General features: G+C 63.9%; 3 protein-coding genes across 3 annotated transcripts; 1 reads left to right on the top strand and 2 right to left on the bottom strand.

Moving 5' to 3' along the window:
• Nucleotides 1-456: 456 nt before the first annotated feature.
• On the bottom strand, nucleotides 457-2,271 carry LOC122156564 (oocyte zinc finger protein XlCOF26-like). Its single transcript, XM_042811358.1, has 2 exons — nucleotides 2,204-2,271; nucleotides 457-1,752 (listed from the first exon to the last, which is right to left on the bottom strand). The coding sequence occupies exon 2, from the start codon at nucleotides 1,715-1,717 to the stop codon at nucleotides 989-991; it is 729 nt and encodes a 242-aa protein (XP_042667292.1). The 5' UTR covers nucleotides 1,718-1,752; nucleotides 2,204-2,271; the 3' UTR covers nucleotides 457-988.
• Nucleotides 2,272-6,014: 3,743 nt separating this feature from the next.
• Nucleotides 6,015-24,663, bottom strand: LOC122156566. The gene is made up of 12 exons (XM_042811361.1): nucleotides 24,583-24,663; nucleotides 24,347-24,445; nucleotides 24,151-24,249; nucleotides 22,663-24,035; nucleotides 22,519-22,613; nucleotides 19,351-20,139; nucleotides 17,010-17,417; nucleotides 12,955-13,118; nucleotides 10,718-11,007; nucleotides 9,772-10,048; nucleotides 9,028-9,141; nucleotides 6,015-8,764 (listed from the first exon to the last, which is right to left on the bottom strand). Exons 1-12 carry the CDS (start codon nucleotides 24,614-24,616, stop codon nucleotides 6,015-6,017), a joined length of 6,492 nt encoding a protein of 2,163 aa, XP_042667295.1. The 5' UTR covers nucleotides 24,617-24,663.
• RARRES2 (retinoic acid receptor responder 2) lies at nucleotides 17,231-18,898 on the top strand. Its single transcript, XM_042811359.1, has 5 exons — nucleotides 17,231-17,410; nucleotides 17,972-18,076; nucleotides 18,314-18,418; nucleotides 18,503-18,629; nucleotides 18,732-18,898. The coding sequence occupies exons 1-4, from the start codon at nucleotides 17,246-17,248 to the stop codon at nucleotides 18,614-18,616; spliced, it is 489 nt and encodes a 162-aa protein (XP_042667293.1). The 5' UTR covers nucleotides 17,231-17,245; the 3' UTR covers nucleotides 18,617-18,629; nucleotides 18,732-18,898.
• Nucleotides 24,664-24,675: the final 12 nt, after the last annotated feature.

Genomic DNA, 24,675 nt, shown 5'->3' with positions numbered 1-24,675 from the left:
CCAGGAGCGCTCCCAGAACGCTGCGGCTTACACGGAGCGGCGGGCACAGAGGTGATGCGGGATTTGCACCGTCCCACGTGCAGCGGGGCTGCGGTGCCGCCTCTTCCCCTTCCCCGGTGCTTGGGGACAGCAGAGCGGGACAAGGGGCAGAGATGTCCACCCCAACCCTCGCTTCTCCTGGCCGTGGCTGAGCACCGGCACGTTTTCAGCCCGCCGGGAGCCCGCAGTGCTCCCGTCACCACGCACCCACTCCTGGTTGCACCGCCCAGGCCGGGCTCTCTGCTGCTCCGGCCGCATCCCACGCCTCGCCGCAGTCCCTCCTCCAGGCTGGAGCTGCCGCTGCCCTTGGGAAGCAGTCTGCACCTGTGAGCTTTGCGGGTTTGTTTTAATTTTGCACGATTTCTGTGTTTCAGGGCGCTCTGCAACGCTGCAGCAGCACCAGCCCGGATGGGGGATGGGGGGTAAGGGGCAATGGGGAGCACGGGGGCACGGGGTGCACACAGCAGTGCTGAGGGGAAACCCCCCCCCCCCGCTGCTCCTCGCTCAGGGGTTCCACCTGTGGCCCCGCTGTGCACCTGGCTGCAGTGCTGAGGTGCTGGGAGTGGAGGGGAGGAAACCACCCGGGGAACTCAGCCATTTCCAGAGGCGGCCGCCTCACTCAGCTCCTCCCAGTGCCCCGGGGGGTGGCAGAAACCCAATAGGTGCCCAACAGCCCGGGAGAGCCTGAGGTGAGGAGCAGGAGCAGCTGATGGGAGAGACCTCGTGGTGATCAGGAGAGCAGCTCCGTGCAGGGAGCACGGGGTGCCTGGGGGGGCTCAGGCAGAGCTGGCACTGACCACGCCGTCACAACAGCACCGAGGGGATGGCGCCCACTGAGACGCCCAGCGGCCCCGAGCCTCCGTGCAGCGCTTGGAGCCATGCTGGGGGGGCTCAGGGCACGGAGAGCCCCGCAGGGCAGCCATGGGAGGGGGTCCCGGGGCGCGGGGGCTCACGTGAGGGCGTTCTCGGCCCTGTGGGTGCGCTGGTGGAGCTTCAGGGAGCCCTTCTGGCTGAAGCTCTTCCCGCACTCGGCGCAGGCGAAGGGCCGCTCGCCGCCGTGGGTGCGCTGGTGTGCAGCCAGGCTGCTCCGGCAGCCGAAGGCCTTCCCGCAGCGGGTGCAGGAGAAGGGGCCGCCTGCTGCCGTGGGACCACCGGCTTCCTCATGCGGCTCCGAGCCCGGCGAGCGGCTGCAGGCGGCGGCGCTGGTGGCCCCGGGTTGGTCCTCGGCGTGGGTGCGTTGGTGGTTGAGGAGGAAGCGCTGCTCGCGGAAGCGCTTCCCGCAGCTCCCACAGGAGAAGGGCTTCTCGCCGCTGTGGATGCGCTGGTGGGTGAGCAGGTTCTGCTTCAGGCTGAAGCTCTTCTGGCAGACGTCGCACTGGTAGGGCCGCTCCCCGGTGTGGATGCGCTGGTGGATGATGAGGTTGTGCTTGAGGCTGAAGGCCTTGCCGCACTCGGCGCAGATGAAGGCGCGCTCCCCGGCGTGGTGCTTCTGGTGCCGGGCGAGGCTGGGCTGCTGGCCGAAGCACTCCCCGCACAGGATGCACTTGAACTCCTTCCCCGCCGCCTCCTCCTCCGCCTGGCTGTGGATCACCAACGCCTTCTCATCCCCAAAGCCCTCCTCGCCGCCGCCGGGAAAGGCGAAGCTGTTCTCGCCCGCGGGCGATGCCAGGTCCGTCATGGGCGCACGATGCCCGGCTCACGGCGCCCGCATCCCTGGGGGGCACAAAGAGGGGCAGCTGCAGCTCCCAGCCGTAACCCGTGGGGGTCCAACGACACCCAGCACTCCCCGCGCCGCCGCTCCGGGGCCGGATGCCCTCATGGTGGCTGCGTTCCTCCCTGCTAAGCTTCACAACCACACCTGACCGTGGGGGGCAAGAGGGGACCCGGGGCCGGGGCCGGGGCCGTTCTACGGCGTCATCCCGCCGGGGAGCAGCGCTGGGGCTGCAGGCTCGGGGAGGGGGAGGGGGGCACGGCGCGATCTCGGCGGATGGGCACGGGATGGGGTCCGGGTGGGGTCGAGATGGTCCGGATGGGGCTGCGACAGAGCCGGGATGGGGCCGGGCCGCGCCGCATTGCGCTTCGGCTCCGCGCTGCCGCACCGCCCCCCCGGGCCGAGCCGAACCGAGCCGTTCCCCACACCCCCCCCACCCCGGGCCTCCCCTACCTGCTCCCAACGCTGCGCTCCGGGCCCGGCTCTCTCCGTGCGCTCTGTGTGCTCGCTGCGCATCCCCCGCCCCGCGCGTGACCGCGGCGCTCCCTACGCTCGGGGCCGGGCCGGGCCCTGCGCGGTGCCGCCCCCAATTCGCGATCCCCCTCTCCTTCCCTCCGCCCCCCGCCGCCGTGCCTCCCGGTGCCGACCTGCCCCGCTCCGCGCTTTGTGCCGCCCGCTCCGGCCCCCGGCTCGTTCTTCCGCCCGCGCTCCCGGCCCCGCGGCCGCGGTCACGCGTGGGCTCAGCGCCCGCCCCGCAGCCTCGGCCCCAGCGGAGGGAGGGACCCCCCCGGCGGGATCGGGTCGGGCCGAACCGATCCACCCACGAGTGGAATTTCTGCTCTTTTGCAAAGGGAAACCCCGAGCGGGTGGAAAACAAAGGGGTTTCCACGCTGCAGCCCGCGCTGCTGGGCCGGGAACAAAGGGTTCTGGGGAGGTTCTGCGGGTTCTGCCGGGAGCTGCAGTCCGTGCCGAGGGGCTCTGCCGGCACCCTGCGACGCACGGAGCTCCCTAAACCCCCCTCCCCCGCTCACCCCCGAGGGCGCAGCCCCCCGCCGCAGCTCCGGTCGGCACCGGAGGACGGTGGCACATGGCAGAGGTGCTGCCGAGCATTGGGGTGCACGGGGGGAGCAAAATGGAGATCCCAGCGTCAGTGGGAAGGGCCCTAATTTGGTTGGAACGGCACGAGGCTGCAGCAGGGCTCACCAGAGCAGCCAAGGCCACGAGCAAAGCGCAGCGCTCAGGGTCCCGCGTAGGACGGGCGCTGCTGGGATCAGGCCTCAGGCGCCCGGTGCACGCAGGCTGTGGCTTGCCAGCACTGCTGCACCCCGCGCAGCTTCCTGTTGTGCCGTTGCCCAGACCTGCCTGGCCATGCATGCCTGCGTTCCTGGAGCAGCTGCTGACACTTCCCCAGCGCGGCGGCAGGACGAGCCTTTGTGCCACCAGCGTGCTGAGTTGGCTGCTTTGCTGCCGAGGGGATGGAAACAGGAACTCGGCTCCAAGGATCTCAGGCTCGCAGCAGGAGCCTGGGAGCTGGGGCACAACGAGGGACACGTCGGGTTGCATATTAGGAAAGGTTCAAGTTGGATACTGGGAAGGATTTCTTCTCCAAAGAGCAGCTGGAACTGGCACAGCTGCCCCCGGGGGAGGGAAGGTCACTGTCCCTAGGAGTGCTCAAGGACCTTGGGGATGTGGCATGGAGAATGTGGTTGGTAGGCATGGTGGGGGTGGGGGGTTAGACTTTCATAAGGTCTTTTCCAACCTCCCTTTTTCTATGACCCCCCCTCCCAGTGGGATTGTGACCACAGCCAGACGGCTGGCAGCTCAGGGAAGGGTGAGGATAGTGGGGATACGGAGCACAGCCCAGGCGCCTTCTGCCTGTCGGTGGGAGGTGGAGCAGCAGGACGGGACGGGAAGGAGCAGCGTGGGACAGGACAGGGCCTGCACGTCTCCACGCACCCAACGAGCAGCATTCCAGCAGCTCCGCGCCCCAGGATCCCATCCCAGCCACCCAGCAGGGACCGCAGCCAACAGAATGGGAAGGAGAGCAAAGGCCCACGGCGCTCACAGGGCTGCAGTGGCAGGGAAGTGAAGGCGCTGCTCACAGGCAGGCGTGTGGGGGCCAGGGTCTGCCTTGATGCACAACTCACAGCAGTGACAGCGCTGGGGGGCTGTCGACTCTTGGTGGGGAATGAAGGGGAGAACAAAGCGCAGCCCCAGGAGGGGCAGCCCCAGCTCAGCTGCTGGCAAGAGTCATGGCTTTAAAAAGCACCACAATCTGATGCAGCTCTACTGACGATCTGCTGCCTTCACCCCTTCGCTGTGTGAGACTTTTGCTAAGAGATGCAAAAGCCAAAAGGCCTCTGCAGGCAGCTCTGCCAGCAACACGGTTATAAAGCGCACCAACACGGATGGGCGAGTGGCTCCCACCCCGAGGGCAGGGGCAGAGTGCCGTCCCGCAAAGGAGGAGGCAGGAAGCTGCTGTGAGTAAGCTTTTATTTTAAATAACCTCAAAAAAATAGAGTTGCAAGGACCTGAAACGTCGCTGGAGCGTGATGCTGGGTGAGCGGGGCTGAGCGCTGCAGGGAGCAATGCCCACTCCCTGCCTGGGGATGGAGCCAGGGACCCCACGCCAGGATGCCACCATCCCTCGCGTGGCCGTGCCACCAGCCAGGCACTCTGCTAACAGAAAACATCCTTACCCAGCACACAGGTCCAGCGGGGCCGTCCCGGTGTGCCCTCCTGGCCGCTCCAAGTCCTGGGGCTGAGCAGCTCTGGTTATGGCCTGCTCCATCCCTGCCCATCAGGGCCACCGCGCCGCTGCCCCAGGCTGCGTCCCTCTGGGTGTTGGACATCTCCAGGAACGGAGAGCCCACCTCTGTGCTGGGCAGCCGGCGAGGCGCTTGCTCACTGCACAGCAAGCAGCCTCCCTCACACCGTGCCCCCACAACACAGGGGAGGAGGCGGCAGGCAGAGCGCACCCAGGATCGCGCCGGGCACCGCCGACAGCACCCGCATGTCCTCAGCGAAGGTCTTTGCCAAACCATGGTAGCAAGGAGGCTCTGCAGCTGAGCGAAGCGATAGGGGCGTGCTGCTAGGGCTGGGGCTGCACAGCTCACAGCGCGAGGGGAGCAGTGGCAAGCCGGGCCCTCTGGGCACAGCAGGCGAGATTTGCTTCCCCTTTTATGCGAAGCGCGTTTCCAAGCGGGAACAGCTTCCAGGCCAGCAGCTCCCATCCCTAAAGCTCTGCCCCACAGCCCTGCCCCAGCCAGACAGCTCCACACTGCTCGCCCACCAGCACGGGCGCAGCTGTGGGCAGTGCAGACACCGCTGCCCGGCACTCCTGGTTATCTATGCAGAAGTTAGGTGAGTACCAGAAAGAGGCGCTACTCAGAAAGGTTATCCATAGAGCAAGTACAGAAGCGGAAGCTACAATCCCCATCCCCACCCCCCATATTCACCCTGTATTACCCCTCCCGGCTCGGAGGAGATACTTAGCTGTGATCCTCCAGGGTCCTCGAGGCAGGAAGGGACCCGTCGCTGCCCTCTGCAGCTCGCTCATCCCCAGCGAAGCTGCTCCTCTGCCCACGCTGGTGGGCAGCCAATAGCGGGGCACAGCTCTCCGGCCCTCAGCCTTTTTGTGGAGGGACGTCAGTCTGGATGCTGAGGGCAGAGGGCTCTAGCAGAAGCTCCCAGCCCACCAAGGCCCCTCTGTGCCCCACGCCAGGTCTGCATGTTGCAGGACTGCAACGCTCAGCCTGGAGCCAGGCCCCAGCAGACATGCCTCTGCCCGGCCTCCTGCACGGCAGAAGCGATCCTTAAGTCAGCATGCAGGATCCCGAGCTCCTTCCCACCCCGCACAATCCAACTCTTCACAGGCAGGCGCTGGCAGAAGCGCTGCAGACCCGTGATCCGGCACCTGCTGCTCCTCAGCTCCACCCGCCTTACAATTTGGTATGTTCAAAACACAGAAAGCTCACGCCTTGTGTCCAAGTCCATCCACTGCCTCGTGACCAACCTGCTGCATCTCACAACCCACCTCCAGGGTGCTTCACTCGCAAGTGTCCTGTTCACAAGAACCACCACAGTCCTCCCGAGCCCCGCAGGCTGGGACTCGCAGCCTGCCCTGCCTCAGACTCTTACAGGTCCGCAGTCGGTCAGCAGTTGGCTCCTGGCATGAGCTCCCACCGAGCCAGGTTTGGTGTCCCTGCCGCAAGAGCAACAAGGTGCGGTCCCTCGCTTGGGTGGGCGCGTGGCAGCGGGCGCGTTACAAGCAGCTCGGGCACGGCGAGGTTTTCTCTTCGCTGTGCGCTCTCTCAGGCACTCTCAGGACTCTCTTGTCCTCAAAGCTTCTTCCACAGCCGCCGTACTTGCACCAGATCTCAGCACGGCAGTCATGCTGGGGCTTCAGCAGCAGCTGCCTCTGGGTCACGCAGTCGGCGCAGCAGCACTGCGGCTGCAGGCTGGGCTTCCCACCCAACCCTTCCCCGCCCTCGGAGCACTTGCAGGGGCACTGCCCAGCGGGCGCCTCCTGTGGGTGCTGCGAGCCAGACACCAGGTGCTGCTCTTCCTGCATCAGCTGCAGAAGGATGTCTGCGGCCCCGGATGGGCTCTCTGCTCTGTTTGGGCCGGGCTGCGCTCCCGGCCGGAGCTCTTCCCGCGGCAGCGATCCCTGCACGGCTCCACGGGAGCAGGGCGGCAGCAGCGCGCCAGGCGGCGCGGGTCCCTTCCCCAGGGCAGCGCTGGCGTCCGGCTCGTCGCGGTGTGCCGGGCAGGTCCCCTCGCAGCAGGAGGGCGGCACACCACCGGTGTGCGTCCGGCGGTGCCGGAGGAGGTGAGCCTTCTGGCTGAAGCCCTTCCCGCACTCGGCACAGTGGAAGGGCCGCTCCCCGGTGTGGGTCCTCTGGTGCACAGCCAGGTTCACCTTCTGCCGGAAGCGCTTTCCGCACTCGGCGCAGGCGTGCGGCCGCTCGCCAGCGTGGCCCTGCCGGTGCAGCTGCAGCTCGCCGTGCTCCTCAAAGGACTCCCCGCAGAGCGAGCAGGGGTACGGGCTGCCGGGGTGGCTCTGCAGGCTGGGCGGTGTCTGGCCGGGGCCCGGCTCGCTCTGGGGCCGCTCCACCACGTGCACGCGCTGGTGGACCCGGAGGGAGAGCTTGCTCTTGAAGCGCTTGGGGCACTCCAGGCAAGTGAAGGGCTGCCTGCCCGAGTGGGTCTTCTGGTGGGCGATGAGGTTGGGCTTCTGGGCGAAGCGCTTGCCGCACTGGGTGCAGGCGAAGGGGCGCTCGCCGGTGTGCGTGCGGTAATGCGTCACCAGGTTGCCCTTCTGGTTGAAGCGGCGGCCGCAGACGCCGCAGGTGAAGGGCCGCTCGCCGGTGTGGATGCGCTGGTGAGTCACCAGGTTGGTCTTCAGGCTGAACCTCTTCCCGCAGACGTCGCAGCGATAAGGACCCCGGCCCCGGTGGTTCTGGCGGTGCTTCACCAAACGCTCATACTGCACGAAACTTCTCCCACACTCGGGGCACAGCCAGGCTCTCCCCTCCATGTCTTTCTCCTGGGGAGATTTGGTGGACAGCTCATCTCCAGAGCTCTTGTCGTGCTCGGGGCACTGGTAGGACTTCTGCCCCACGTGAGTCTTCTGGTGAGCAACCAAGGAGATCCACAGGCCAAAGCTGTTGCCACACTGATTGCAGATGAAGGGCTTCTCCGCTCCGGGGGTGGGCGGCGTGGGGGCCGTGCCGTCCCCGAGGACAGGCTGCACCCCCAGGTGCCCCAGGAGGTGTGGGCCGGGGCTGAAGCCTGCAGCGCAGCCAGCAGGAGCCTCGGCGGTGGGGCCATGCTGCGGCCGGAGCAGAGTCACCTTGGGGCAAAACCCCTCCCCACACTGCACGCAGGGGAAGGCCTGCTCCCCTAGATGGGCCTGCTGCGTGGGCAGCAGCTGCTCCTTCGAGGGGAAGCCCTTTTCCGTGCACGAGTACAGCTCCTGGCCTTCGGGGATCTTCTGAACGGGCAGCGGCGGCATGGAGCTGAAAGGAGCCTCCTGCTCCAGGCTGCCTGGCTGCAGCAGTGTGGGTGCAGCCCCGAAGGGTAGGGTGGGAGCCGGACCCCGGCCCGGGCACCTCCGCTGGCGTGGGGCGTGCGTCTTCTGGTGGGCTTTGAGGGACACCTTGTCCTTGAAGCACTTCTGGCACTGCCCGCAGGGGTAGGGGCGGACATCAGTGTGGGTGCTCTGGTGCGTCACGAGGTTGGTTTTCTGCGTGAAGCGCTTGCCGCACTGGGTGCAGGCGAAGGGGCGCTCCCCGGTGTGCACGCGGTAGTGCGTCACCAGGTTGGTCTTCTGGTTGAAGCTCCTGCCACACAGGAAGCAGGTGAAGGGCCGCTCGCCCGTGTGGATGCGCCGGTGCGTGATGAGGTTGGGCTTCTGCCGGAAGCTCTTCCCACACTCGGGGCACACAAAGGGGGTGTCGTCCTGGTAGCTGCGCTGCGTAGCCCGCAGCTTCGGTTTGCCGGAGCCACCGTCCTCCTGCTCACCCCCCGCCAGCGCCTTCTCGTTGGCGGCGTGGATGCGCTGGTGGGCCAGGAGGTTGGCCTTCTGGCTGAAGCTCTTGCCGCACTGCGTGCAGGGGAAGGGCCGCTCCCCAGTATGCACGCGGCGGTGGGTCAGCAGGTTGGGGCGCTGGCTGAAGCTCTTCCCGCAATCCCCGCACCTGTAGGGTTTCTCCCCGGTGTGGATCCTCTCGTGAGTGATGAGGCTCTGCTTCTGGCGGAAGCCCTTCCCGCACTGGGCACAGCGGAAGGGGCCATTGCCAAGCTGGGGCACCCAGCAGCCCACCCTGGAGGGCAGCGGGCTGAGGCCGGCCGCGCCGTCCCGCTCCGTGCCTGCCCGCTCGGGAGCGCGCTGCCCGCCATGGAACCAGCGGCTGGAGCTGCTGGCACCGGTGGGGTACAGCTCCAGAGAGCCTGCAGCAACCCCGGGCTTCTCATCAGGCTGCTCCACCTTGTTCGTTCGGACAGGCTCAACTGGATGTCAAAAAGATTCAGAGCATTAACGTCAGTGTCTTTCGCTTGGCTTAAAGCACCCTAATTAACCAGGGGGTTTAGGACCCTTTCCAGAGCCCTATTCCCCCATGGCTTGGTGAGTGCAGTGCTGGCAGACAGCAGTAATGGCAAAAAGAATCCCATTAGCTGGCCTCAAATGGCTGCAAGCAGCTCTCCAACAAGACCTTCATCCCCCACCAAGGCCAATTTCCAGCAGCCCCACTGAGGACACGAGCGACACCTACCTGCACAGGGGCTCACGAGGATCTTGCTGTCCTCCTGCATCTGCTGGCCTTCAGGGAACGGCTCCTCCGACTGTTTAATACCGAACAAGCCACCGGGCTTGAAAAATCTGTAGCCTGGTTGAAGGGATAAGAGCTGGTCACCATGAACTGTCACACTGCAAAACACGCATTTGGCATACGCATCATTATGCTGGAGATGCCTGCGTTAATTCACAAATAAGCTAAAATTAACTAAGCCTCAGGGCATCGCTTTCATCTATTTTAAGCTTCTGCTGCCTGAAGCATAATTAAAGATAAAAAGAAATACAAGCTCCACGCTCCCTCCTCCTGGCAACGTGTGCTCCAGTGAAAGGTGAGAGAGAACACCGTTCCTCGGCGAACAATGTTCTTTCCAAAGTCTTTCACAAATTCGCCCAAGTATCCTTAGATCTTACCTGATGCTTTTATGACAGGATTTCAAAGGCTACCACAAAAATGCAATTAATTACAACAAGAACCTCCCAAACAGAAGAAAAGGCTACATCTGTACAAGAGGAGCCTCGCTGCCAGAGCGGCTGCAGCGCAGGTGGGGGGTTTCCTCCCCGGGTGCCACACTTGCACACATTTATGTATGGTTTCTACTCCCCCTTCTGCTCCTTCCAGCCCTGCTGCAGCCCCTCCACCGACTGCGCTCCAGAGAATGCAAAAACACAGCGCCAAACCCACTCCCTTGTGGGTGAGCCCCCACCAGCCCTGAGCCCTCACCTGTGCAGGGGTCAGAGGGGATCTCTGCACCCGCAGAACCCAGTTCATGTCCAGCCCTGGGCACCTCGTTCAGCCTGGGGTAAGGCAGCAGGTTCAGGATGTGGGCAGGCTGCTCCAGGAGAGAGGAGAGGTGTTTCAGCAGCTGGCCATCGCTTTTCTGGTTTGGTTCGGTTTGGTTTTCTCTGTTCTCTGCGTTTTCACCACACACAGAAGTGCTTGGCAGCATCCTGGCACCCTGAGCGCTTCCTTGGTCTTTCCCTCGTGCAGGAGTCGGGTGCTAGGAGGTTTCACAGGGACCCCATGATATTTCCCACTGTGCCTCTGACTTGTTTCAGCACAACACAGCTTCCCTATCAGCAGAGCATTGCCTGGCACAGATCCTCAAGAGGAGCTTGTTCTGGGCCGATGCCCCGCGCCCGCCGCCCTCCTGACCTGGGGGAATCCACCCAGGCTACCTGCAGCTGTGACCGCTGAGCCCCAATTCCCAACCAACCCAGGGTCAGGACCAGAGGAGGAGACCTCTGTAAGAGCCCAAAGCATCTCTCCTGCAGAGCTCAGCACCCATCCCACCCAACTTCCCTCCCCAGGACTCCTCTCTTCCTCCCTCAGAGCTCTGCGGCAGTTTGGCAGGAACGCAAGGAGAACAGATGGCACAAGGCACTGAGACCAGCCAGCGCTCTGAGGACTGTCACAACTTCGAGAAGTGACAATTTAAAAGGAAAAGTCTTGCACAGGACTAGCAGCGCTTCCTTGGGTTACAGCATTTCTAAACGACAAGAAAAGCAAGAAACCACCAGGGGGGTTTCCAGCCCCCGGGAAACCACCAAAAAGCCACCACCACGGAAGCGCCGCAGCACAAAAGAGGATCAGCAGCTCCGCTCCCCCCCGCAGCGTGCTGCAAGCGGCCCTCAGGGATGGAGCACGCCCCGCCACCGCCCCGCCGTACCTGGGGAGCCCCCCCCGCAGACATGGTTCCCCCAGGGCCCAGATGGCACACGGAGGGGACGCAGACTCTCGGGGTGACGCGGGGCGGCGGCTGTCCTCTCCTTCCACCTTCCAGTGCCGGTTTGGAGCTTCCCCAACTTCCTCCAAATGGCTGCGGGTCCCTGCGAGAGCAGAGCAGTGTGAGCGCGGCACGGAGCGGCGCGCAGCGGGAGCGGCTGGGCGGGCGCCTGGACCCTCCTCCTCCTCCGAGCTCTCGGAGGGGAAAGGAAGGAGCCAGCGGCGGGGTCTGGCCTGAGTTCAGAGCCTCTGTTTACAGTGCAGCCTCCCGCAGCCCGTGGTGCTGCTGGGATTTGTAGGCGCGGGGAGGGGGAGGCCGCAGCCGAACGGCCCCGCGGAACGCGGCCATGCCTGGCCGGACTCGCTCTGCTCAGAGCCTGGCACCAATGCTGCGTGCCCCTGACGCAAGGCTTGCCTGGCTGCAAGCTGAGCAGCGTTCATTCCATCTCACGGAGCGATGCTGGTTTTAGGAAAGCCTCAGACAGAAAAAATACATCTGCTTTTGCTGAAGGGCCGCAGGGCTCGCTGCTTCCTCCAGTGGCAGCCCAACACGACACAGTCCCTGAGGACATGGTGACAGCCACAGAGCTCCTACGAGTCCCACATCACTTCACAAAGACTCCAGGGTTCACACGTGTCCCAGCCCTGGCCCGGCCAGCACAGGACACTTGATTCAAAACTGATGCCGTTGATTATGGAACACGATGGCATCAAGAAACCACTGCAATCTCACAGCCTGGGAAACGACACGTTTCCAGCCAGCTGCCCAGCATCCAAGGCAACACGACAGTGTCCCCAAGCAGCACCCAGGGCTGGAGCAGAACACTATCACACGTTCAATACTTCCTGGGCCCCACGTCTGTGCTGCCTGCACCCTACAGACATCATGTGGTGAGAAACCCGAGTCCTTGTGAGGCTTTGTGTGAAAACACCACGTGAGCATCCATGAAAACACCATCTTATGAGCAAACAAGAGCACGACTGGAAGTAGTGCAAGGTGGGTGTGTGACTTCTCTTCCTGCTCAATGGTTAAACCAATCTTGCCCAGCTTTGCAGGGCCACAATTACTACAAGGAAATACGTTCTCTTGAGCCCCAGATGTATTGGGGATGACCTGATAAGCACCTACCCCTAATTAGGAGGGCTATTCGGGGAGATCTGCTGCTGAGAGTACTAGTGGTTCAGTGTGAAAGGAGGTTGGGCTGTGAGGTGCTTTATGCAGTTTGCTGTAACTAATGGCTCTGGGTCCTTGAGAGCACCCAACTGTGCCACTCAGCTAAGAGCTCTGTATCCTGTGGGCACTGCCATTCAGACACTGTGACACCGCGATACTCTTAACCACATCCATCAGGTATCAACCATCACAAGGGGACCAGCCCAGCAGAGGTGAGTGCAGTGGGGGTGGGGGCTGGGATCCCCTTGCTTAGGACTGCTTTGTGGGGCTTCGAGGCCTCTTGGCAAGCCTCTAAGTATCCATGCAGATGTGTCTGCCTCTCAAAATTAGACTGGATAGCTTCTTAAACTGCAGTCTATTGATCTCTATTCGTCTCTATGCCTTGTACCAGACCTACCTCCGGGTCTGCACGCCTCTAGGTCTCTTGGCCAGGCTGTGGCCTCTCTCCAGGCCTCCAGGCCACCCTCTTGGTTTCACACACCTGCACCCCCTGGCCTCCCTGTATGCTACCAGCCCTGTTTGGCCCTAAGATCTCCCTTTGGTCTGAAGGCTTTGAGGCCTTTTGTCTGCCTTCCTGCCTTCCCCCTTGCTCTTCAACCCTCCAGGCCTCAAGGCCTGCGCTCCACGTTGCTTGTAGATGTCTCAGCCTTGGGACAGATGGAGAAGAGAGTTCTGAAGCGTGGCAGAAGTTCCTTCACGACGGCCCCGCGGCCGACGCCCGCCTTTCAGCCTCGGTGCCGCGGGGCGGGGGCACCACACGACATCTCCTCAGCGCTCCCATCCTCGCGACGCGGCCCTCGGCTGCTCCCCGGGGCGAACGGGACGAGCGGCGGGAGCGGGCGAGGCCGGGCCTCATCCCACGGGCGGCCTGCGGAGGGCCCCGGGGCGGCCCGCACCGGGCACGGTCGCTGCCCCCCACCCCGCCCGGAGCCCGGCCACCGCCCCGGTCCCCTCCCGCTCTCCTCAGCGAGGCCTCGCCGCCCCCCGGCCCGGCCCGCCCCCCTCACCCTGGGCCCGGCCGGGCCCTTGGGTTGCCGTGGCGACGCCCCCCTCCCCCAAGCCCCGGGCCGCCTCCCCGGGGGAACTCACGGCCGCCGGCGTCCCGCGACGCGCTGACGTAGACGCGGCGGTGACGTCAGCACGGCGGCGACGCCGGGAGGCGCGCGCGCGACTGCGGGGGGGCAGGAGGGGGGGCAGGAGGGGGGGAGGATGGGAAGGAAAAGGCGGCCGCTGCTCTCCTGCAGTCTCGCGAGAACGCCTCGCCCCGCACTTCCGGCTCAGCGCGCGTGTCCCGCGGCGGCACTCGTAGGTCCGGGGGGGGAGGGGGGCGGAAGTAGCGCGCGGCACCATAGACAGCAGAGCCCTGCCAGAGCGCCCGGAAGTGCTACCATAGAATACCGGAAGTGGGCCAGAGCGTCCCACTCTCCCTCCCCCTCCCGATTGCCCGCTACAAATGGGAGGTTTAGTTTGTTTTGGGGGATCCCGGGGGTTCGGATGAGCTTCAGTCAGGGAACCCAGCGGTCGCCATTGTCAACCTGTTGGTGGTTTTACCAGCCGTTCTGATCCCACAGCTCCCACGCCACCCCTCAGGTGTCTGCCTCGCCCCAAGGCAGCACGCAGGATCCCCCCTCGGTTCTCTTCGTTTCTTTCTGTAGGGAGCTCTGCGCGCTTACACGCATAAAGGAGGGGTTGGAGGAGTTACGCTGGGGTTGCAAAGTCAAGGAGTGCAGGAGCGCAGCCCGGCCCTGAGCGGGCATCCAAGCTGCTCCAGGTGCAGTTCGTGTGTTTCTTTTAATGTTTACCCTCAGGAAATCCATCTCTGCAGCTCCTCACGCCTCCCATGGCGCTGCCTTTGTCCTGGTGCGGTGAACCCACGAGCCAATCCCTTCTGCTGCCTCACGAGTACCAGATCCTGTCCCTCTCTGGGCCGAGGGTTTGTTGTTCCAAGCTCAGAGATGCCCTCGGTCCCTCCGTTTAAAGCAAGGTCCAGAGCTCCTGGAGCACTTAATTGCACGTATCTGTGGACGGGAGGAAGAAGCCTTGCCAAAGACAAGAGATGCTCAGCATTTGGTCACCAGCCGTGTGCATCTGATCGCCTTCTCCAGTCAAATTTGTAGGATATGGTTTCCCATGCATGACTTCAGAAGGACCAACCCGTTCCCTAACTCTGCAGGTTGTTTCAGTTCTCAGCAATGCCAAAAGGAGAATTTCCACCTGTTTCAAATGTTTGTCTTGATGTAATTTTCCAGTCTGCCTTTTTAATGTTTGGTTCCTTCTTTCTACCTGAGCCCTCGACCGCTGTCTCCATGGTGTGTGAGTCCCACTTCATTTGCAGGAGCCCAGCTATTCCTTGGGTGATTTCTGCTAGGAAATGAGGTCCTCTATCTGCTGGTAGTCCTCCTGGAATGCCAAATCCTGCAGTAGTTATTTCTTTCAGTAAAACTCTGAGTATTTCTCATGCTTTGTTGGTTGAGCACAAGAGTGCCTCAAATCACCCAGAGAGGAGTCAGCCAGTGCTGATATTTACACCCATCACACCTCAGTAATTCACAAAACAAATCCCTTTGTTTGCCAAGATTCCCCGCATACAGAACCTCTTTTAAACTCAAATGGGGAAGATCTACCCTTAATTTTAGGGTTATAAGACAAATCCTGTGCCTCTGGACAATACTTGTAGCAGTCCATAGCACTGATTCCTACAGCATGTCTTCCTCCTGCTTCAGCACGAGCTTCTGTCCCCATACAAGCACTCTCAGGTGTCCTTTCCATTTACTCTTTCACTGTTGGAGGGGTCACTACTCACTGCCCATGAGGTGCTGCCCACCATTCAGCTGTTGTAGCACACCTCAAGAGCTCTGATGGCAGCTCTGCCAACTCACCCCATGCTTTCATACAAACAGGAGTCCTAATACTTTGGAATGCCTCAGGAAGCGAGGCTCCTCGTTACTGACAGTGACGTTTCCTTGGCAGCTTCATCTGCTCCTCTCTTCCCTTTGAAGACTTTGTTGTGTTGGACCGGTGGGCCTTGCAGTGAAAAACCACCACTTGGTTGATAATTGCATCAATTAATCCCATAATTTCTGCGCTGTCCTGTGTAGGATTGCCTTGAGATGACAGTAACCCACTTTTTTCCCCTATAGCTTCAGGCTCACAGCAGTGCCAGGTTTAGAATGCTCAGCATTTGTGCCTCCACATCATTACAGTAGCCGCATCTTGTTCTTATCGTAAGTTGTCTGAGGTCAAACTTGCTCAACCAATCCCATCCCATGGGAGGTGAAGGGCATTCTGGCATATGCAAAAACTCACACACTCAAACTTAACCTCTGGCTTTGCCATGGGCCCAACTGCCAGCACAGAATGCTTCGATGTCCTCCAATGCTTTACAACAGGAGAAGCAGCTCTGGTATCTGCTCAGAAGGCAATAACTGAATTCCCTGAGACCTCAAGGTGTTCCTCTTGTTCCTCAGCTTGTGGCTTGCATTCCAGCAGCCTGGCTGCATCCTGCTGCTCTTTGGTTTCTCTCTTCGTTCCTTCCCTGCTTCCCACTGTTATTTACCCCATAGACCATCTCATTCTGTCGTGAAGCAGACACCCCCAGAATCCCATCAGCTTTCTGCAATGTCTCCCAGATTTCGGGGCCGACTGCCCTCAATGAACAACGCATCCAACAGCAGAGTTTTATTCCCTTCCCCTTCCAGATGGAGGTCAGCTCCTTGGCTGGGCCCTGCTGTCGCCTGCTGTGATTCGGAGCTGTTCAGGTACCCCATGTTGTCCCCATATATTATTAAGTCTTGCTGCTGTTTCATCGTTAGCCCCCACTCGTCACCATTTTGTATCACAAAGAAATCAACGTGCTGAATGTCATCCCGCTCATCTACACAACAGCAGTGGGACGTGAATCACAGCGTTGCATTATAGTTCCCATTTCAGCCTCCATCCGCCACTTCATCCACTGCCCAGCGCTGCAGACAGTAGCACCCGCCTTCAAAGACACCTTTAGTCGTGTTGTGATTCACACTTCCTCCACTTCATCACTTTGGCAGCTTTGAGGGTGGTTGTCCTCACCTGCATAGGAGCACACATTGCTGTGTGTGAGGTTGCACGTATGAGGAGTTGACTGAAGATCAGTTCTTGGCTGGCAATGCCATGAGGTCCCCCCCCTCAGCCTCTTCTGGGTCTTAACTTCATTAAAACAAGGCTTTCGTGGTTTGTTTCTATCACAGCAGTGGCTAAAACAAGTCAGCCAATTAATTTCCTTATAGTCCAGCTGCCTGCACAGTGGCACGCTTCTCTGGGGTGAAGGATGCAAGCAGAAGGCATGAGGCCCTGTGCTGCTCCTGGGTTTCCCTGCTTGCCTTTTGTCCTCAAAGAGCAGAGGAGGGGTCCGTCAGGTTGGCTCTGAGCTGCTCTGGAGCTGTTTGGACACTGCATGGTGTAACTCCTGCGTTGCCCTGTCTGGAGCCAGGTTGGACTCAATGCTGGACCCAGTGATGCTGCTGGGTCCTGCCACCCTACCCCATCCCCACAGCCCCCCACGGGTGCTCTCTGATGGGTTTATGGCCTTGTACTGTGATGCCCCATCCCTTCAGGCATCCAAGGCCAGGCTGGACGTGGCTCTGGGCAGCCTGGTCTGGTGCTTGGTGACCCTGCACACAGCAGGAGGTTGGAACTGGATGATCTTTGAGGTCCTTTTCAACCCAGGCCACTCTATGATTCTGCTGCGATGCCCAACCTGCACACAGTGCTGGAAGAAAGCACTGCTGGCTCGGAGACAAACCCAGCCCTTTCAATCCAGAAAAAAACTCTACAGAAAGCAGCCAAAAGCGGAGAAAAAACTGTAAACCGTGGGACTGCTCCGAACGGCAGAACCCAGAAAGTGCCCCAGAAGTGCCAACTCTGTGCGCTGCTGCTTGCAGGGCTCCTGGGAGCGGGGGGCTTTGGGCTGTTGTTTGCCGTCCCATCCCCGCCGTGGGGCTCAGGCTGGGGCCCCCCAGCAGCCCCAGGGCCATCGCTGCTGTGCTGCCCGAGGACAGATCTGCGCCCTGGCTCTGCTCCCCTTCACCTCTCCCCGCTTCTGGGCTTTGCCGTGCCGGGGACGGAGCTGACGATGCCGACGGGGTCAAGGCTGCCGCCATCCATCCCCGCGCGCCTCTGGCCACCGCCGCGGCCCCTCCTCTGCGGGGGCTGCGCAGGGCCGTCCGATGGGCGGAAAGGGGCAGTTCCCAGGAAATTGGTTAATGAGAGACCAAAATCAACAAGCGGTGGTGGGCAGCAGGCCGGCGGGGCTGCGCGGCGGGGATGAAGCGGCTGCTGGGCATCGCCGTGGCCGTGCTGGCGTTGGCGGCCGCCGGGCAGAGCCCGCTGCAGCGGCGCGTGGTGAAGGACGTGCTGGACTACTTCCACAGCCGCAGCAACGTCCAGCAGCTCTTTAGGGAGCAGTCGGTGGAAGGGGCCGTCGAGAGAGTGAGTGCTGGGGAGGCACGGGGGCCCTCATGCAGGGTGCCTGTGGAATTGCGTGGGGCGAGGGGCGAGCTGCCACCGAGTGGGGGGACGGGGGTGGCGTGGTGTCACTGCCGGGGATGCAGAGCACCACGGGTCTCCGCTGGGCTGGCACAGTGGTGCCTGCTGGCACGGCGTGGGGCTCAGCTACTCATTAACCGCACTGTGGTAGGACTGAACAGCGCCTGGTGCCCCGCTGTCCCCTGGCAGGACACGGCGTCCCGTTCCTGTCCTCTCCCCAGCAGGCAGCTGAGGGCTGCAGGGTGGGCTTTTACTGAGGGTTGGGAGCCTCACTGCGGAGCCCGGGGTTACTTTTTGGGCCTGGGGTCCCTCTATTCCTATTCCTGGTCCTGCTGGCACACTGGAGCCGGGTTTGGTGCCATCTCATCCTTGCCCATCCCAAGGCACTGCAGCAGCTCCTCACTCCATGGGCACCCCAATAGTCCTGTGATGAGCTCTGGTGAGCCAGGCACAGCCCACAGCCCATCCCCCCACACGTCTCATGGCACATCTCCCCTGCACCAGGTGGATTCGTCCGGGACATTCGTCCAGCTGCGCCTTAACCTTGCACAGACGGCATGCAGGAAGCAGACACAGAAGAGACAGAACTGCAGGATCATGGAGAACAGGGTGAGGTGGGGGCTGCACCCCTCGAGCCAGCGCCCCATCTCCAGACACGGGGACAGGGTGGTTTCACCCCTTCTCCCTCCCTCCTGCCCTGTTGCCATGTGCCCATCCTGTCCAGCACGGCTGCTGGTGCTGGGGGTGATGAGAAAGCCATGCTGCAGGGCTGTGGGGGATGTCCCCAGGGCTGGTGGTGGGGTCTGGGTGCCGGCACCGGTGGCGATGGCCGTGTTGTCTCCGCAGAGAAAGCCAGTCTGCTTGGCCTGCTACAAGTTTGACAACAGCGATGTCCCCAAGGTGCTGGACAAGTACTACAACTGTGGCCCCAGCCACCACTTGGCCGTGAAGGTGAGCTCTCCCCAGGGGGGGCTCAGCTCTGAGACGTGCTCTGGGAGCCCACAGTGACGCCAGTGCCTGTGCTCTGCCCTGCAGGAGATCAGACAACGTGACGAAGCTGAGTGCAGGGCTGTGGAGGAGGCCGGCAAGGCGAGCGATGCCCTCTATCTGCCTGGCATGTTTGCTTTCTCCAAGGGGCTGCCAGCCTAGGTGCCCGCGCACAGTAAGTCCCACCTGGAACGTTCCTCTGGGTGAGCACGGGGAGCTGCAGGCAGCGGGCTCCTCCTGCAAACAGCCCTCAGCACCCCCTGTGCCCTCTTTGCAGTCCTGCAGCCGCCACATCCCCAGCCCAGGAGGAGGATGCTGACACGGGGCCCCCAGCCCCCAGCTTGCTGCCCCTCAGCGCTGTGCAGAGAAGGGAAGGTCGTCCCGCAACGCCCCCCAGCTCCTGGCAGTGTCTGCATGCACCATTAAACCCCAGCTCTGCCTCTGTTTCTCTGCTTCATTCCTACCCAGGATCTCTGTGTGCGGGGCTGTGCCACCCTCATTCAGAGCCACGCTCTGCTCTGTGGGCACACCGGTGGGCTCGGGAGGAGGGATGGGGACGCTCAGGGGCTCGGCGCAAAGCAGCAGAGACCTCAGGAACGGCACATTTACTGCACAGCTGCTCCCCGGCAGCAGGACCCCGTAACCCCCCTCGGTCCCCACGCGCAGCCCCCAGGTCCGCATCCCTCTTTGCAGGACGGTTGCCTGGGGTCAGTTCCAAAACCTGCCGGCGTTGGTGCCAAGGCAGGAGTCCGTTCCCCACATCCCAGGTCCCTGTGGAGCCCCCGAGCCGGGAGCCCGCAGAACGGGAACGGAGCGGAACGGAGCGGAACGGAGCGGAACGGCCGCCTCGATGGCTTCGGGCCGCTCAGAAGACGTAGGATCCGGGGTCGGCGCGCCCGCTCAGCGCCCGCTCAGCCTGCGCGATGGTGTCATCGGCTCGCCGGCCCAACTCGCGGCACTCCCGCAGCGCCTCGCCGAACTGCCGGTACGCCTCCTCCACGATGGAGCTGCGGCGCAGCGGCGGCGGCTCCCAGAACCCCGCCCGCACCCAGGGCTGAGCGGCGCGCGGCGGCGCGGGGCCGGGGCCGCGTCCCAGCGAGCTGTCGAGGTCGCGGCACAGCTGGAAGAGCTCGCTGCCTCGCCCCGACACGCGCTCGCCGTCGACGTCCCGCAGGCCGGGCAGCAGCTCGGGCAGCGCGGTGCGGTAGGCGGCGGTGGCGCAGACGGGGTTGCTGAGCTGGCCCAGCGCGTCGCGCAGCCGAAGGCTCTCCAAGCGCCGCAGGCCGGCCAGGCAGCGCAGCTGCTGCAGGCTGCTCACCTGGTTCCCCGCCAGGTTGAGGCTCTGCAGGCTCTCGCAGGAGCCCAGCGGCTCCAGGCTGGAGATGCGGTTGCGCGAGAGGTTGAGGACGGCCAAGGCTTTGAGGCCGGCCAGGGGGCCCAGCTGCGAGATGGCGTTGCCGGAGAGGTCGAGCCACTCCAGGTTGGTGCAGTCGCCCAGGCAGCCCAGGTCGGCGATGCCGCGGCCGCGCAGCTTCAGCAGCAGGATGGACTCCAGAGCAAACTCCCCGGTGCTGGCCTTCAGCAGCTGAGCCGTGATGCGCGCGCCGTCGCCCTCCTCGCCCTTCTCTGCCCGTGTCTCCATGTCAGGTTGTGGGGATCCGCACCAGCACTGCGCCAGCGCAGCTCTGCGGGGACACCGGGGGAGGCTGCTCAGAGACGGACACAGTGGGATGGGAGCGATGCTCACAGATGGATGCTCGGGGATCGACACTCGGGGATGGACGCCTGGGGGTGGATGCTCACAGATGGATGCTCGGGGAGGGACGCTCAGAGATGGACATTCTGGGATGGACGCTTGGGGAGGGATGCCCACAGATGGATGCTCAGGGATGGACAGTCAGGGATGGATGCCCCAGGGAGGTGCGAGGGTTGCTCAGGGCTGGTGGGACCCCCGTGTGCACGCGCAGATCGCCCACCCCTGTGCTCCTACCCCTCTCGGGTGTCCCCGTTTCTCACCCCCCCCCTCCACCCGCACACAACGAACGGCGGCTCCCGGCGGCCCCTCGGCTCCGCCTCCCGTTGTCACGGCGACCAGCGGGCGGAGCGAACGGCACACAGCGGCATTGCGCCAGCGGTGGGGCGGGGGGAGGGGGGGGGGAGGACAGACAGACAGAGGGGGGACAGTTGGGTGGATGGAAGGGAGGGAGGGAAAACGAGTGCCTGGGTAGACAGACAGTTGGACAGATGGGTATAGATGGGGACGGATGGTACAGATGGATAGATGGGATGCGTGGACAGATAGATGGGGCACAGAGAAGGAGGGGGAGATGGGTGGAGGGATGGATGGTGGATGCGTGCATGCATGCATGGCTGGAAGAGGAGTGAAGGGATGTGTGGATGGATGGGACAGAGGAAGGAAGGGAGTAGCAGACAGGCAGGCAGGCAGGCAGAGGAGTAGGACAGAGGGTGGTTGGTGTCCTCCAGCTCCCACAGCTCTCGCTGGCTGGGCACAGCAGGTGGGGCAATCAGGCACTGCTCCCAGGGAACAGCCCCAGGCCCACAGCAGTGCAGCAGTGCTGCGGTGCTACCAGGGCTGCTCCCATGGCACTGCGCACCCGGGGGCCACAGCCCTGCAGCAGTTGGAGCTGATGTCCCTGCACCACAACTGTGCCCACGGCTTCACCACCATCAGAGTCCCTGGTCACATCTCCGCGTCACAGCTGTGCACAGACTCACCTTCACTGATGTCCCAGTGGTGTCTCTGGTCCCCAGGCTCACCGGAGGCAATGTCCTTGGTCACGTCCCCATGCCACAGCCATGCACGTAGCCTTCTCGTGATGAATGTCCCTGGAGATGCCCATCCCACAGCCGTGCCCACAGTCTCGTCGTTTCCAGTGTCCCTGGTCCCATCATCATGCCACAGCTGCGCCCACAGCTTTGCCATCACCAGTGTCCCTGGTCACGTTGCCGAGCTCACACCTCACTCTAACTGGCATAGCCAGTGATGTCCCTGCTCCCAAGCTCAGCAGGCAGGCATGTTGCAGAGCCCCAGGCGCAGTGCCTGCATACCCAGGACATCCCCTGGCTCCAACTCAGTGCAGATTCCAGGGCCAGCCCCCCATGTCCCCTCTGCCCCCAAGCGACCACTCCAGTCCCCCATTACCGGCAGCCCCACACTGTGGCCCCTCTGCACTTCCCTTCCCCCGGGGGCTGCACCCATCCTGGGGCCGGAAGGTGCCCGGTGCCAAGGGAAGGGCGGCAGCAAGCACAGCCCCGGCCCCCTCCCTTCCGTGGCCACCGGCCCCCCAGCATCAAAATGCAATAACAGGAAACGCAGCCAGGAGCCCCACAGCCCTGCAGAGGAGATAAACCAGAGTCCAGGGGCTGCAGAGCTGGGCCCCCAGCCACGGCTGCACCAGGGGCTCCGCGGGCAGTGAAGCATGGAGCAGGGCCTCATCCTGTGCCCGGGGGCTGCGTCCTGCTCTGCCCCGTGCCAATAAAAGCCCAATTCTACGTGTGCTCCTGCACAGCTCCCGCTCGCGGTTCCACAAGCAAACAAGCGCGGATTCAGCTCAGCGCACCGCACAACATGGGGAAAACAGCCCTCGGGCACAAAGCCGCTGCTGCACCACCAGCAGCCAGGGGGCCTTTGGGACCCCACGCAGCCCCCAGAGTCTGCCCTGGGGATGCTGCATCCCGGCTGCCCCGCAGCACCAACACTGCTCAGCCCCCGTCCTCTGTGCCACCCTCTCCCCGTGCAGCTGTCCCTCCGGCGCGACGTCCCCAAGGAAAACTTGGCAAAGGGCATTTTATTGGCATTTAGGACTGGTTCCTGCCACAGTGGAGCCGGCCGTGCCCGGGCAGGGTGGGAGCCCACAAGAGCCACCGGCGGTGCTGTATTCAGGGCGCTGGAGCCACTGAGCTGCACCCCACATGGAGACGGGCTGCAGCAGCACCGAGCCCACACCCAGCATGCAGGGAAAAGGCGGCTGAGAGCATCGCCGTGCCCGGAGGGAGCTGCCACCTTCCACCGTGCCACAGGAGCACGTCGGCTCTGTCCCCACCTGTGCCACGACGCAACACAGCTCCTGGGGTCCACGGTGGGCGGCAGCACCAACAGCACCCGTCCCAGGCCGGAGCCGCCGGATCCCTCGCCCGCCTGCGGTGCCAATGCAGGACGGCGCTCAGGGGCAGAGCGTGGCGGAAGCCGGCGCCGGTGCCACCCAGCCCTGCTGCGGCGCAGGCGCGGTGCTGTGGGTGCGCTCGTGACGTAGCAGGTGGGTTTTGCGGCTGAAGCTCTTGCCGCACTGGGTGCAGATGTAGGGCCGGTGGCCGGTGTGCACGGCCTGGTGCCGCACCAGGTTGGTCTTGGAGCTGAAGCGCTTGGCGCACTGGGAGCAGCCGTAGGGCCGTGTGCCGGTGTGCACCGCCTGGTGCCGCGCCAGGTGGGACTTGCGGCTGAAGCCGCGGCCGCACTGCTCGCAGGCGAAGGGGCGCGCGCCGGCGTGCGCCTTGGTGTGGGCGATGAGGTTGGGCCGGGAGCTGAAGCAGCGCCCGCACTGCGGGCAGGCGAAGGGCCGCTCGCCCGTGTGCACGCGCAGGTGCCGCAGCAGGTGCTGGTTGTGGGCGAAGCCGCGGCCGCAGTCGGGGCAGGCGAAGGGCCGCTCGCCCGTGTGCGTGCGCTGGTGCGTGGCCAGGTTGGGCTTGTGGCTGAAGGTCTTGTCGCAGTGCGGGCAGGCGTACGGCTTCAGCCCCATGTGCCCGCGCAGGTGCGCCGTCAGGTGCCGCTTGTCGCTGAAGCCGCGGCCGCACTCGGCGCAGGCGAAGGGCCGCCCCTCCAGGTGCAGCCGGCGGTGCGACGTCAGGTTCTTCTTCCAGCTGAAGCTCTTCCCGCACTCGGGGCAGGGGAAGGGCTTCTCGTCGGCGGGCGGCTCGGCGTCGGCGTCGGCGTCGGCATCAGCGGGCGGCTCGGCGTGCAGGCGTTGGTGCCGCAGCAGGTGCTGCTTGTGGGCGAAGCCGCGGCCGCAGAGCGCGCAGGCGAAGGGCCGCTCGCCCGTGTGGGTGCGCAGGTGCCGCACCAGGTGCGTCTTCTTGCGGAAGCGCCGCCCGCACTCGGAGCAGGGGAACGGCCGCTCGCCCGTGTGCGTCTTCTGGTGCGAGCGCAGGTGGATCTTCTGGCGGAAGCGGCGGCCGCACTGCGCGCAGGGATAGGGCCGCTCACCCGTGTGCACCCGCAGGTGCCGCGTCAGGTGCGCCTTCTTGCCGAAGCCCTTCCCGCACTGCGCGCAGGCGAAGGGCCGCGGCGGGGCGGGGGCCGGGGGCACGCACTGCCCGCACTGCGCCGCGCAGCAGCAGTGTTGGCAGGCGCCGGCCGGACCCTCGCCCAGCAGCGGCCACGCGAAGGCGGGCAGCGTGCCGTAGCCCAGCTCCCCCGGCTCTTCCGGCAGCTCCGGCTCCTCCATCGGCTCTGGTTTGCAGGCGCTGCCCGGGGGCTGCCCCGCCAACAGGGCCTCAGCGCCCAGCCCGGCCGCCCACTCCTCATCCTCTTCCTCCACCTTCACCTTCCGTACCAGCCAGTCCTCTGTGGGCACAGAGCGCTGCCGGTGTGCCCCACACCAAGGAAAGGTGGCACCACCACGGGTGCCAAGCGGCCGTCACTGCGACCAGCTGTGCCGTGTGCCGACACATCCCCTCACCTGAGCAGCCGAGCTCGGGCCCCTGCGTGGCACCCGTGGCACCACCGCCATCGGCATCGCCCTCGGGCAGCACCTCCTCCTTGGGCACCAGCAGCCTCGCTGGGGGATACACGATAAAGCTGAGTGCCGTGCGCTGCCCCGGCCCCACGCAGACCCCGGTGAGGGACGGGCGCTCGCCCACAGCCCTGGCACCCACCTGAGCCGGCACATCCAGGTGCCTCGCTGTCCTCCAGCTGTGCCCCGGCACACAGCTCCTCCGCCTGCGGCACCGGCTCCGGTTTGGCGATGGGGACACCTGCACAGGATGGGGCCGAGCTGAGCCACGGGAAACCAGCGGGACCAGCACCATGACCAGGGTCGGGGCCGTCGCCCTGCTGAGCCGCCGGGTGCGGAGCACGGGAGGACAGCCCGCAGCGGGCAGCAGAGCCTTACCCAGGGCCAGCAGGGCGTCGAAGTTCTCCCTCATGGTGCTGCCGTCGGCCTCACAGCAGGGGGGGCTGCAAGGGAGGCGGGGGGGGGAGGGAG

Source organism: Centrocercus urophasianus, unplaced genomic scaffold, assembly GCF_019232065.1.
Source record: "Centrocercus urophasianus isolate 14NV4802_14NV808 unplaced genomic scaffold, USGS_Curo_1.0 seq_1289, whole genome shotgun sequence".
Lineage (NCBI taxonomy): Eukaryota > Metazoa > Chordata > Aves > Galliformes > Phasianidae > Centrocercus > Centrocercus urophasianus.
The sequence above is the reverse complement of the archived record's forward strand: the minus strand, read 5'-3'. Positions and strand labels throughout refer to the sequence as shown.